General features: G+C 53.9%; 1 protein-coding gene across 1 annotated transcript in view; it reads right to left on the minus strand.

Annotated features, from left to right (window-relative positions):
• The window catches only part of CACHD1 (cache domain containing 1), a 247408-nt gene that overhangs the window by 69824 nt on the left and 163378 nt on the right, over nt 1-14206 (minus strand). Inside the window, exon 5 of the mRNA XM_055138282.1 lies at nt 415-541. Coding sequence (XP_054994257.1) covers nt 415-541 — 127 coding nt within the window. The remainder of the gene's footprint in view (nt 1-414; nt 542-14206) is intronic.

Genomic DNA, 14206 nt, shown 5'->3' on the forward strand with positions numbered 1-14206 from the left:
AGGTAGCTTGTCATGGGGGGGAGGGGAGAAGCAGGGGTGGGATAGGTCAGGGATGGGCCCACTACAGCAGTGAGAGAGGGAAGTGGTCATTCTGGGGCAAAATTCAATGTGAAAAGAAAAAGAAAATAGTGCTTGCCATAGAGGCAGGCCAGGAGGGAAACTGAGAGCATTCGTGAAGTGCAGGGAAGTGGACACTGATGAAGGGACTGGGGTTGGAACACTGTACTCCTGAAGCGCAATCGTGAATAACTTTGCAGCTCTGCAATTCAAGGTGATTCAATTAAAGAAAATTGTTTTTTTTTTTTTTTAACAGAAACAAGATACCAGAGTGAAGATGGAGAATGCGTGTGGCTCGGGAACCGAAGGAGGAGGAACTCAGAAGGAGGCGGGGATGGACACGGGGCAGCCCCGTACCTGCTGCGGTGCTCATAGCTGCCCTTACACCGGAACTTGTGCGCCGGGAAGACAGTGAAGATGCCTTCTTCCGAGCTGAAGTACTGCCACTTGATCCCAGGGTTGGACTTCAGGTTGTCGGCGAGAACTGGAGGAGGAGAAAGAAACGTCAGCAGCGGGTAACTGCACAGTACTTGCAGGCCGGGTAGGGGCAAGCCGTGAGGAAGAGGGAGACACCCCACGACAGAGAAGTCTGCAGACGGGCCCTCTACATCCCCTCCCATACCTTAAAAAAAGGTCCCGAGAGAAGGAAAAAAAAGAAAACAAAGGAAGAAAGAAAGAAAGAAAGAAAGAAAGAAAGAAAGAAAGAAAGAAAGAAAGAAAGAAAGAAAGAAAGAAAGAAAGGAAGAAAGGAAGGAAGAAAGGAAGGAAGAAAGAAAGAGAAAGAAAGGAAGAAAGAAAGAAAGAAAGAAAGAAAGAAAGAAAGAAAGAAAGAAAGAAAGAAAGAAAGAAAGAAAGGAGAAAGAAAGAAAAATAAAAGGCGCTGGGAGAAGAAAAGAAGGGAAGAAAGGAAGAAAGGAGAAGAAGAGAAAGGAAGGCAGAAGGAAGGAAAGGAGGAAGGAAAGTAGGAAGGAAGGAAGGGAGGGAGGGAGGGAGGAAGGAAGGATGGAAGGGAGGGAGGGAGGAAGGGAGGAAGAGAAGAAGGAAGGAAGGGAGGACAGAAGGAAGGATGGATGGAAGAAAGGGAGGGAGGGAGGGAGGAAGGAAGGATGGAAGGGAGGGAGGAAGGAAGGAAGGAAGGTAGGAAGTAAGGGAGGAAGGAACGAAGGGAGGAAGGAAGGTAGGGAAGGAGGGAGGGAGGAAGGAAGGAAGGAAGGAAGGAAGGAAGGAAGGAAGGAAGGAAGGAAGGGAGGGAGGGAGGGAGGAATGATGGAAGGGAGGGAGGAAGGAAGGAAGGAAAGAAGGAAGGAAAGAAGGAAGGAAGGAAGGAAGGAAGGGAGGGAGGGAGGGAGGGAGGAAGGAAGGAAGAGAAAAAGAGAAAGGAAAGAAGGAAGGGAGGAAGAGAAGAAGGAAGGAAGGAAGGACGGAAGGAAGGACGGATGGAAGGAAGGGAGGGAGGGAGGGAGGAAGGAATGATGGAAGGGAGGGAGGAAGGAAGGAAGGAAGGAAGGAAGAAAGGAAGGAAGGAAGGAAGAGAAAAGGCCCCAGGCACAAACACCCGAATGGCCATCTCTCACGCTGTTGCTGTCGTGTGCCCCGCCCTATTTCACGTCCCACCGTCTTTCTTCACCTGACTGGATCCTTCTGGGCCAGCGAACCCTGCCTGACTCAGACCCTTCTCGAGCCGAGGCCCAGAGCTGCTGGGGTCCTCTCCAGACGAGAGCTCAGGCCTTGAGCCCAGCCACGGCAGGAGGTGGGAACTGACCAGCTGACACTGGAACCCCCTTCACTGGGCTCCCATGAGAGACAGGCGAGCCGGGGACAGAGGCTTCCCTCAGGCGACCTCTCCGTACCCACCCGACACTCCCCAGACACAGGGTGAGATACTCCTGAGACACTCTGGGTTGGAAAGCAGCCCAGAGAGTCACCAGCTAACGGCGGACAGGCTGGGGTTCGAGTCTGACCTGGGTTGTTCGGGCCTTGTTTGCTACGTCTCTGTTCTCTGCCACGCTGTCCCCAAGGCTCCAGGAAGGCCTCACCAGGAGCTGCTCAGAGCTCAGGAAGGAGAAGGCAATTCAGCGCGGGATCGGTGAGCATTTGACCGGTACCCAGTTTAAGCCCACACACCACAGACGCGAGAGCACGGCCCGGAGGGCGCTGGCCTCGCACGCGGCAGACCTGGCATCTGCCCCTAGCATGCCATATGGCCTTCTGAGCACCGCCAGGATTAATCCCTGAGCACTGAGTCAGGAGTAGCCCCTGAGCATCACCACCACCACCACAGGGCCCTCCTAAAGCCTCGCCCAGGGGCCTGGATGAGTCTGGAAAGGACCAGGGGGGAAGGAGTCTAACTCTGCAGGCCCCCTGGTCTCTGCCGACGCCGTCCAGCCCTGCACGGCAGCGTGGAGGCGGCGGGGTGCCCCTGGGAACTCGGGGCAACAGGAATGTCTTTGCAGAAGTCAACGGCAACCGAAACCTCCCCGTTGGTTTCCAGCGCCCGAGTCTTCAGCAGCTGCTCCCCCTGCCGTTTAGCCCCCCAAGCCCCAGGAGTGAAAAGCTCGTACCACCCATCTCCCATCCCAAACGATTCCTCCAACCATCACTGCCGTGGAGTGACGTGTGCTGAAAGAAGATGAAGGACCACACGCGATAGCTTCTCCGTATCTGTATTGCAGACCATATGCCCCAAAGCAGAGAGAGGATGGGGGAAATTGTCTGCCCTGGAGGCAGGGGGAGGGTGGGAAAGGGGGGGGGTACTGGGGACATTGGTGGTGGACAATGTGCACTGGTGGAGGGAGGGGTGTTTTATCACTGTATGACTGAAACTCGAACATGAAAGCTTGTAACTATCTCACGGTGATTCAATTAAAAAATTAAAAAAAAAAAAAGACTCGTATTCCCCAATTACAGACAAAGAAACAGGCACAGAGATGCTATGGGTGGTCCTATGCCGGCCACTCTACTGGGCCCAGGGCTGGTGAGTGCACTCTCTCCCTCTCTCTCCCTCTCCGTCTCTCTCTCTCCCTCCCCGTCTCTCTCCCTTTCTGTCTCTCTCCCTCTCCATCTCTCTCTCCCTCTCTGTCTCTGTCTCTCTCTCCCTCTCTGTCTGTCTCTCTCTCCCTCTCCGTCTCTGTCTCTCTCTCCGTCTCTGTCTCTCTCTCCCTCTCCGTCTCTCTCTCCCTCTCTGTCTGTCTCTCTCTCTCCCTCTCTGTCTCTTTCTCTCCCTCCCTCTTCGTCTCTCTGTCTCTGTCTCTGTCTCTCTCTCCGTCTCTCTCTTTCTCTCTCTCTCTGGCCTCTCTCTCTTCCCTACTCTTCACCTTTCTGGGCATCCCAAGTCTTAACCTCAGTCTCCTCTTTATTTATTTTCTAATTTTAATTTTATTTGTATAAACTTGCTCACAAGAATTCACTGCATTTAATATTCCAACACCAACCCCACCACCACGACACCTTCCCACCGCCATATCCTGAATGTTTCCATTCTGACCCCCACCCCCCTCAAGCCTGCTCCAAAAGCAGGACCTACATTATTTGTTTTGCCTTGCTTGTTATGAATAATCCTCTAAAAGTGATGCGGGATGTTTCCTTCGAGGGAAGTGTGTGAGGATGGTCGCATCTCACCCTGCAGCCCTCAAACCCTTGTCTTGGTACCTAGTGGCATAGACTCGGAGACGTTGCCGGCCGGGAATGCGGCTACGTGCTCCAGGAATTCCAAAATTTTAAACACGGTGATACAGCTGAGGTTAAATTCTTCTTCTCTTTTTTCTTTTTAAACTGGGTATTGGGTCTCCTATTTAGACCCCTCCTGCTCCCAGCTGGCTGCCAGCCAACAGTAAAGGGGGGGGCACCCATGACCTCATTGAAAGGCAACATCTGTAGCAATAAACAGGCGGCCGGGAGACCATGAAAAGGCAAGCCAGGGAGAGCCGGCTGGTTTGAAAAATAAATCAGAGCTCCTGCAGAGCCTGGTCCAGGGAGCCGCACCACAAAAGATCATTCTGGTGGCTCCCGGCCACCTCGTGCAAATATTAGACAGACAATGCCCCCCTCCCACCCTCCTGCCCACAGCTCCCCACCATCTGATCTGATGAAATTTCACCCATTACTGGGCATTCGTGGTGGGTGATGGATAGGACGGTAATGGGGACCCCGGAGCCCAGAAGTAATCTATCTTTATGGGGAGCACAGACATGGCCATCAAGGAGCACCTGCAGGGGCGACAGGAGGGGGCTTCCCCTGCTCACACGCGTCATTAGGTATTCTGCCCCCCACGTCACTCTGACTGGGGGCCTGCACACCCACGGCTTCCTCTGGCAAGCTGGAAAAGCCGTCTGGTGGGCTGGGCAGGGATGCTCAAGGGGCACTGGACTTTAAAGGGCAGGGTGAGCACCTCAGAAATCCTGGGGTTTCTGCAGATGCCCCCTGCCTCCCATTCAGAGCCCCGCCCACTCGGGGGCTGGAGCCATAGCACAGCGGGGAGGGTGTATGCCATGCACGCAGCCGACCCAGGTTCGAATTCCAGCATCCCATAGGGTCCCCTGAGCACTGCCAGGAGTAATTTCTGAGTGCACGAGCCAGGAGTAACCCCTGTGCATCGCTGGGTGTAACCCAAAAAGTAAAAAAAAAAAAAAAAGAACCAGAGCCCCGCCCACAGTGCCCCACGCACAGACCAAGCCCCCTAAAGCAGACAACAGACGGGGGGCTCCTTCCCACCTTACCCCCCACAGAAGGTACCACATCCTCCAACGTCCTCAGCAGCACTTCATCTCTTCCTGCCGCCTCGTTTGCATCACTAATGTTACAGGATTGCACAGGGGGTGCTCTGAATACCAATGAGGATAGGGGTCCCCCCACCCGGGGTGGGGGGAGGGCTGGAGCACTGCTGGGGAGAACCCCCAAACAAAACTCTCCAACCCCACTAGCGCGCCTCTCCATGCGACTAAACCCGTGCGTGCTGAATGAGCCAGCCGCCAACAGATTAAAACGCACTCGGAGTATTTAAGCGGAAGAATAAACACAAAAACATGTTGGTGTTGCTCCAAGTAATCGGCTGCTGCAGTTTATAAATATGCAACGCAAATTCCAGAGTGGGAACGGCGGCTGACATGAGGGAATGATCTCACGAAGAAGAGAAGAGTCCGGGCTAAACAAAACTAAAGAGTTTTGTTTCCCAGAACAAAACTCCCTCAGACCGGCAGGCCAAGGACCCGGAGATGGTCCAGAGCTCACCACTGGCCCCACAAACTGCCTTAAGTGAGAAAGCGCAGACGTAAGTCACAGCCCAGAGCTCTGGTCCACACTAATGGCAGCTCTTGGGAAAGAGTTTGCACCAAGCAGCGGATGGGAGAACCCAGAAGGAGTTCTGGTACCATGGACACAGGATGCAGCCAAATCCCTGCATCAGACGTGCGCCGTGAGTGGCTTGGAGATGCGTGTTCGATGTCTTGTTCTCCCACCGTCCGCTGAATGCCACGGTTTGGAAGCTCTTTAGCACCACTGGCTTTATCTGGGTTTTCCTTCTGGCTTTAGGAGGGAAGACTCCGGAGGCTGGAGCGATAGCACAGCGGGTAGGGTGTTTGCCTTGCACGTGGCCGACCCGGGTTCGATTCCCAGCATCCCATATGGTTCCCTGAGCACCGCCAATTCCTGAGTGCATAAACCAGAGTAACCCCTGTGCATCACCAGGTGTGACCCCCGAAAAAGCAAAGAAGGGCGACTGAGAGGTCAGAGGGACTGGGGAGAAGCCGCGGGTGGAGACAGATAAGCTCTGACCTTGGGTTTGCTCTCTCTGTACCACGCAAAGGCATCTTCCTCAGACGGAAACCAAGCCCCCGGCCTTGCTCTGCCTGACACTCTCCCGGGTTCCCGCTGGCCAGTCCCAAGCATCAGTGGACGGCCACCGAGCCCAGCGCTGGGCCCATCCTTCCTCCAGCTCCACTTCCCACCGCCTGTGCTTTCTGCTTGCGGCCGCACTCAGGCCTTTGCACGAGGAGGAGACGCTCAAGCCTGGGATAACTTTTTGTTTTGTTCTGTGTTGGGGGCCATACCTGGCGATGCTCAGAGGACCACAGGCGGTGCTGACGCGTGGACCCGGGCATGTGTAGGGCAAGCACCTTACTCACACAGTACTTTCTCTCCAGCCCCGTGCATTTCCCCGTGCGTTTTGCAGCCTTTGCATTTTGCCTGGAACTGGTTCTCCTCAGAGCACCCTTCTCCGTGTCCAATGACCCTCACTCAAAGCACCCCAACTTCCCGGCATAGCAAATGTCGATTCCAGTGCTGGCCTGCCACAGAAGTTTGAGGTGCAAGTGTTATGTATGCGTGTGTGTGTGTGTGTGTGTGTGTGTGTATGTGTGTGTGTGTGTGTGTGTGTGTGTGTGTGTGTATGCACGCGCCCATGCATGTGGGTAGCTGCAAACCCCTGAGGACAGGAGCCAGGACTGTTCTTTGCCTCAGTTCTTAGAATCTGGCCAGGTCTGGCTTTTCAGAAGCCCGCAGGCAGGATTTTCTGAGAGCAAGAGGGACTACGGGCAGAGTGTGTCACCCTGGTGGTCCATGAGACCACACACTTCCTGTATCTGGAAAGTGATGGATTGCACAAAAGTTCCTGAAGACCCTTAAAAACCAAAAGAGGGGTTGGAGTGATAGCACAGCGAGTAGGGCATTTGCCTTGCACACGGCCAACCCGGGTTCGATTCTCAGCATCCCACATGGTCCCCCGAGCACCGCCAGGAGTAATTCCTGAGTGCAGAACCAGGAGTAACCCCTGTGCATTGCCGGGTGTGACCCAGAAAGAAAAAAAAAGAGGGGTCGGAGAAATAGTTGAGTGGGTAGGGTGCTTGACTTCCAGAGAGCCAACCAGGTTTGGTTCCCAGAATCCCATGTGGTCCCCTGAGCCTGCCAGGAGTGATCCCTGAGTACAGAGCGAAGAGAAACCCCTGAACATTGCTGGGTGTGACCCCAATACAACCCCTACCCCCCCTCCAAAAAAACCTCCCAAGAACCCAAGAGAGAAAAACGGGAAGAGGGCCAGGAAGGAAGGTCAGCGGGGAGGAAGTGTTTATCTTCACAACTAGAAAGGGTCATGTCCCAGTGGACTCCAATCCAGCGATTAGGATAAATGAAAGGGGGGTGGGTGCAGGAAGTGCAACCTCTTTCCTTATGGTCTGGGAAGGCCCTGGCCAGCAGGCAGAGGGCGAACACGCAATGCTGGCTTGTAGGAGAAGCAACGAGAACGGCTCTGGGGTCCTCACAACTAACTCTCCCTTCCGGTGTCTTGCGTGTGAGGCTTGCAACAAACCCTCCGCTTTCTCGCTGACACGTCCTCTGTGAACTCCAAGACAGACAATTGTGCAGCACCCGCTGGCTGACCCTTCTCTACCCACCACTCACACGGTGCTGTCCGAGAAGCCGCTGACACAACGCCTTGACCCTTTCCAGCCGTTCTTCCTGGCGGCTGCGTCTCGGGCGGGATTTGCTCACATGGGCTCTAGATTCTGAGCACATCCCCCCCCCCCCCCCCACACACACACCGGAATCTTCCTCCCGGCTCCACTATCTGCATCTGATGGGGTCCTGTCCCATTGCCCGCTGGGTCTCAACACACCCATGGAGCTGCCCGGTGCCAGGCTGGCCCTCTGGATGCTCAAACCGCCAGGTGGAGAGACGGATGACAGACTGCCTGGAGTTGGGCCGTGGCTTTTGTTTTTCTTAACCAGGGCAGGGGAAGCAGAGAGAAAATGTTCCGTAACAGAGAGCGGGCCGCCTCCACCCAAGGAACTGCGCGGTCTTTCTGATGTCAGGACCAAGAGAATCAGAGAGGCACACAGACTTGTCTTCCGCCTACAGATCGCCAGACAGAAAGGCCTAGAGCTGCAGGCATGCCAACACACAGACACACACACACACACACAGACACACACACACACACACACACACACACACACAGACGCTTCCCCCAACCCACTACCACCTACACAGGAATTCCCTGCACTCGTCTGGGCCATAGCAATCATTTTGGAGGAGAAGGAAAGAAACTAGGATGCCAAGAACTTTTCAGATTGCTATGTCCTGTCACGACTCTCCAACTCCCATTCCTCAGCCTGAGTATCATTTGACCAGGAACTCTGGGGAGTGGGGGTGGGGGAGGGGGATATATTTCTCGGGCAGCCACAGTTCTACTGGGACACTTTCCCCAAGCAGAAAGCACACTCAGCACCCCACCGGGCACTTTCCCGAGCCATTTATAAACCCAACAATCCTCCCCTAAGAAGGAGGCTTGATGTGTTATTCAGGAAACCAAGGCACGTAGGGATTAATTTGCTCAAGCGCATACTGGACTGCAGGAACCAAAATGTGGAGGAAAATCCAAGAGACTTTTATCACTTCTGTTTCAGTACAGGTCTTTGGGGCCCCAAAGAGAAGGGTCACTTGAGTCCTGAGGCTTGGATGGGATCCAGGCCCTGTCGTCCACCATGTCCACTGCCAAAGTCATATCAAGGGTGGAGGGCTAGCTACCCCACTCCTCAGAGCTCGGACTGGGCTCCAAACTCCTAGCTCTTCATATTCTTTCTGGGCTAACTGGATAATGCAAGCATCATCAATCCATTCTTTCCTTGATTTACTTGGGACAACTAATCCTAGGCTCAGAGACTCCAGAATAAACTTTTGGGGCAATCCCAAATCAGTACCAAATCTGCCGCTCTAAAATCCCCGTTAAGACCGCTCCTGCAGGACCAAAGGCCCAGCTGATCGCCAAACACCCATGGACAGAGTGAAAGAGGATGAAGAAAGACGCAGTCCCAAGCTTGGTGGATCACAATTGTCTCTCGGGACCTCAGGTATCTTGGGCATTGCCAAGTCAATGTTCTGATTCACCGTGTCTGGGTCAGGGGCCAAAGAATGGGCACACTCGGGGTAGGGAGACAGCACAAGGGGTTGGAGTGCACGAGAGAGCGCTGGGCTCCAGCCCTGGCACCCGGTGGGTGGCACAGGTTCCCTGGAGCACAGTCAGACAAGGTCCCAAATCCAACAACAAAGAACGAGCATGGCTGGAGAAAGCCCTCCTGGGAATACTGAAGATCACTCACCCCTGTGACAAGTGGCCTGAGTCGAGAGAGACTTCTAAGATCTCAGGGAAAGGATGAATGGAGAGGTTACTGAGCCCGCCCGAGAAATCGATGATTAATGGGATTTCATGATTCGTGATTCGTGAAGGATAAACTTAGGGACATGACTCAAGGGGCTAGATGTCAGGGCCAGGAGAGAGGTGGTTAGGGCACATGCTGAGCAGCCCAGCCTTGATGCCTGGTGGCACAGGGTCCCCGAGCACCATCCGGGTGGCCCTGGTCTCCCCAGCACTTAGTCCCAGGCACTGATTCAAAGACCAGCTGATAGAAAACACCAGTGGGGCCTCGAGACCTTCTGGGCCTCTCTTTGGAGCCCCTTCCCCCAAGGAATCTAGATGTCTCACTGAACAGTGTTACATGCTATAATCACATCATCTATTTATTTATTTGGGGGGGGGGCTGGAGTGGAGGGTGGGTCACATCCAGCACTGCTCAGGGCTTACTCCCTGGCTCTGAGCGCAGGGATCACTCCTGGCAGGCTCCAGGAACCCTATGGGATGCCGGGGAATCAAACCCGGGTCGGCCCTGTGCAAGGTAAGCACCCTCCCCGCTGTACCATTGCTCCGGCCCCCTAGCCACCACATCTTTTTTTTTTTTTTCTTTTTGGGTCACACCTGGCGATGCACAGGGGTTACTCCTGGCTCTGCACTCAGGAATTACTTCTGGCGGTGCTCGGGGGCCCATATGGGATGCTGGGAATAGAACCCAGGTCGACCGCGTGCAAGGCAAACGCCCGCTGTGCTATCGCTCCAGCCCCGCACAACATTCTAACAAGAAAAGGAAAACCAACTGCAAGAGCCAATCCCTGCTGCTCTCAGAAGGAAGTGATGAAGCCAGCGCCCCCCCCACCCCCCCCCCCGCCACCTCCCGCAGTACGGGCCTTGGTGCCTGCGACTCCTGGGCGCCCCGCCACCCCGTGAATCTTGCGTCTCCATAAAGAGTGCAACACTGACAAGATGGAAGTTTGCGACTTCAAATGCTCTTAAAAAAAAAAAAAAAGAATCAAACACCATTCAGTCCAGGCAGTTTCCTTCTGTGAGAAAGACTGAACTCCCCCTCTCTCTCCTCACCTCCGCTGCAGAACTCCAGAGAGCAAGAGGCAACTTTCCTTGGCCTCTTCAAATAAACTCTCTCGAGGGAGCAGGTTACGCACAAGAAAATAGCTCAGCGGGGGAATTTGAAAAAGGAAAAAAAAGAGAGAGAGAGAGACAGAGACAGAGATAGAGAGAGAGAGAAAGAATGAGATGCTTGGGGTAAAAGCAGGAAAGAACCGAGCCAAAACATGACCAGCACCATCCGAGAACACGGGCCCCGTCGAACGTGACTCATCTGACCGGACTCGGGCTCACGAAGCCCAGTTAGAAGGGCGAGACCTGGCAGAGGTGGCGCCCAGAAAAAGCCTCCACGTGTGTGTTGGTCGGACCCGTGACCCAGCTCGGGAGCGATGAGGTTGGGAATCGCTGACGACTGATGGGGGTCTGCCTGCAGCGAGGCCGCCAGGCCATCTGAGCTGTGTTATCCATGAGGGGCCCACGGGTGGATCATACACAGTCGGGGCGCGCCGACGGCCCAGCAGCTTACGGAGGCACATATGGGACATGCGATAGCCCAGGAGGTGCGTCCATTCCGCTGTGAGAAGGGCCCGGGCTGGGGGCCTCGGGGGCGTCTGAGGTCACCCTTCCCCCCTCCATCATTCATCTCATCTTACAAACAATTGCTCAGATTGCTCGGGAATGTGGACTTTGGGGTGCAGCCACTGCCTGCTGGGATGTCACAAAACTTCAAACACAAAGTGAGTCAACTTTCCGAAGCGCCGGGGCCCAAAGCTGCTGGTAAATCCTGCAGGGGCAACTGTGCCGGAAACGACGCTGGTTAGGGGCGATGCCGCTCTCGAGATTCGGTCTCAGAGGCTGCACATTTCAAGACCTGCGCGCTCTCCGTGTCTCTGTCTCTCTGTCTCTCTCTCACTCTCTCAGAGACTGCACATTTCAAGACCTGCGCGCTCTCTCTCTCTCTCTCTCTATCCCTCTCTCCCCCCTCTCTCCCCCACTCCTTCCTCCCTCTCTTTCTCTCTTCCCCCTTAATAGCAGTCTTTGTGGTTCTCTTCTGAGCTACATCTCAAATTTTGCACACTATCTTTCCCTTTCTCAAGACGGCAAGAAAACGGCATTTTTTTTTTTTTAAAGAATCAGGATTATGTGCACAGCTGACTTCTACTCCCAGGCATCAACCATGGATCAGGAAGGCTAGTGCAGGGATGGGGTGTCCACCTTGCAAATGCACGGCCCCAAGTTCAAGTCCCCGGTCCCTCACGGGCGCCCAGAGCCATGCGGGCCGCTCTGCTCTCTGGGACCCATGGGGTTGAAAGTGATTTCTGGGAGTACCGCAGTTGGTGTGAACACTAAAAAATGGGGTGAGACAGGGGTCAGAAAGATAGGACAAGGTTGGACCCTCGCGGTGCATGTGGCCAGCCAGGGTCCGTCCGATCCCAGGCACCTCACAGGGCCCTCCGGCACGGCAAGGAGAGTTCTGAACACAGTGAACACAGCCAAATCCTGAGTGAGCACTGCGAGGCGTGGTTCCCAAACAAAATGGAAACAAAACAAAAAAGGTTGGGAGGGAGGTGTGATACGCCTGCGTCCATGCGCCTCAACTAAGAGCGTGACTCGGAGTGAAGCAACAAGACGTAAGGCCAGTGTGTGAGCACCACAGCCTAAACAACGGGAGACCCGCAACCAGCCACTGCGCCCACGATGACAAAGGGAGGCAAAGAGAAGGAAACAAAACTCAATTCTCGTATAGACGAGGAAATGCTGCCACCTAAGACGACGCAGTCAGTCTTGATGCCTGTGGAAAGACGGCTCGCCGCTCACCTAGGGTCTGGCCCCCCAGTCCTCCGAGTCACTAAGAAAGGAACATCTCCAAGTTCTGGATACCACCTCTCTCTCTCTCTCTCTCTCTCTCTCTCTCTCTCTCTCTCACACACACACACACACACACACACTCTCTCTCTCTCTCACACACATACACGCACTCTCTCTCTCACACACACTCACACATACACGCACGCTCTCTCACACACACACTCACACACACATTCTCTCTTTCTCACACACATTCTCTCTCACACATACTCACGCTCTCTCATGCACACACTCACATACACACTCTCTCACACACACTCATACACACATGTATTCACACACACATTTTCTCTCTTTCTCACACACATTCTCTCTCACACATTCTCTCTTTCACACACACATTCTCTCTCACACACACACTCATGCTCTCTCATGCACATACTCACACTCTCTCACATACATTCTCATGCACACATGTACTCTCACACACACATACACAGTCTCTCATTCACACACACTCTCACATTCTTTCTCACACACATGTACTCTGTGTCATACACACATAGTCTCTCTGTCACACACATATACTCTCTGTCTCTCTGTCTCTCACACACACATACTCCCTCTCTCTCTCTCTCTCTCTCTCTCTCTCTCTCTCTCTCTCTCTCTCTCTCTCTCTCTCTCACTCTTCCTTCCCTCCTGAGAAAGATACATGAGAATCATCTCCTCTCGTTCCCGTGTCCTTTGCTTCTCTCTACAGGATCACCCCTTTGGCCTTAATCTTGCTCTAAGTTCTTTCAGTTTAACCATGTTCTTGACGCTACGTGGCCTTCCTCTGGGCAAACCTTTTGGGTTCATGTGCTTATCGTGACTGACTTCTTTCTTCGTTCTTTTTTTGCAGGGTGGGGTAGAGAGGGCGAGGTCACACTTGGTGTTGTTTGGGGGCTACTCCCCAGCTCTGTGATCAGGAGGCCCCGGGGCGGTCTCCTGAGCCCTTGCCATCGTCTCTAGCCCTCTCCTCCATTCTAACAGGCTTGATCTGACTCGGATCAGTCTCTCATTCCATCCACGATCCCACCACACGCTTCCTGCCGGGCTCACTAACAAGCTGCAAAACCCAGTGGCTGCTTATCTTAGCTTTCACTGTTCTGACTCCGTCTCCCCCGCCTCCTCACAACCCTTTCCGTGGCTTCGAGGAGATGGATCTCTTCATTTTCCTCCTCCTAGGCTGATGCCTCAGATTCCTGGACAACATCCTTTCCACTTCAGGGGCCACGGGGTAGTGAAATGCACCTTCTCTTTCTACCGCGGCTGCCACAGAGTCTTAAAGAGTCTCATGATTTAAGTACTACTTCCTGGGTGAAGACCCGTGTGGCGCCCCCACCCCGCCCCCGCCCCTACTAGCACCGTTGCTTGTCCCCTGTTTCTGCCACCCAGCCCCTAACAGGTTGGTTCACATAGTGAAGGGATTCCTCTGCACTCATGGGCAACAACAAAAGCCTTGGAAAGACCCCCAAAGGCAAACGAGCTCTCTAATCCCCCAAAGGAGGATCCCTTGATCCCTTCCTTCACCCTCCCTCCCTTCTTCTTTCTCCCTTTCTTACTGAGGCACCAAGATTTACAAAGTGATTCACAGCCAAGTGTCAGGTATACAATTTCCCCACACCAATCCCACCACAGAGACCTCAGCCTAAACGGGAATGCTTACACCTGTCCAACACACTGAAGGCAAGAGGCATCCGAACAAGACTCTTCACTCCAGCTGCAATACGAAACTTCATTGACACACAACCCCCGAAGAAATTCTTGGTGACTCAACTGGAACCACAAAGTACACTCAATGCTCCCAGATAAAAGGTTCACTGTCACTGTCATCCCGTTGCTCATCGATTTGTTCGCGCGGGCACCAGTAACGTCTCTCATTGAGAGACTTATTGTTACTGTTTTTGGCATATCCAGTACGCACGGGTAGCTTGCCAGGCTCTGCTGCGTGGGCTCGATACTCTCGGTAGCTTGCCGGGCTCTCTGAGAGGGGCGGAGGAATCAAACTCGGGTCGGCCGCATGAAAGGCGAACGCCCAACTGCTGTGCTATCGCTCCAGCCCCCAGATAAAAGGTTAAAGAAAAGAAAAAAAAAAGACTAATCTGAGGGCAGGAAAGA

This window comes from Sorex araneus, chromosome 5 (genome assembly GCF_027595985.1).
Source record: "Sorex araneus isolate mSorAra2 chromosome 5, mSorAra2.pri, whole genome shotgun sequence".
Lineage (NCBI taxonomy): Eukaryota > Metazoa > Chordata > Mammalia > Eulipotyphla > Soricidae > Sorex > Sorex araneus.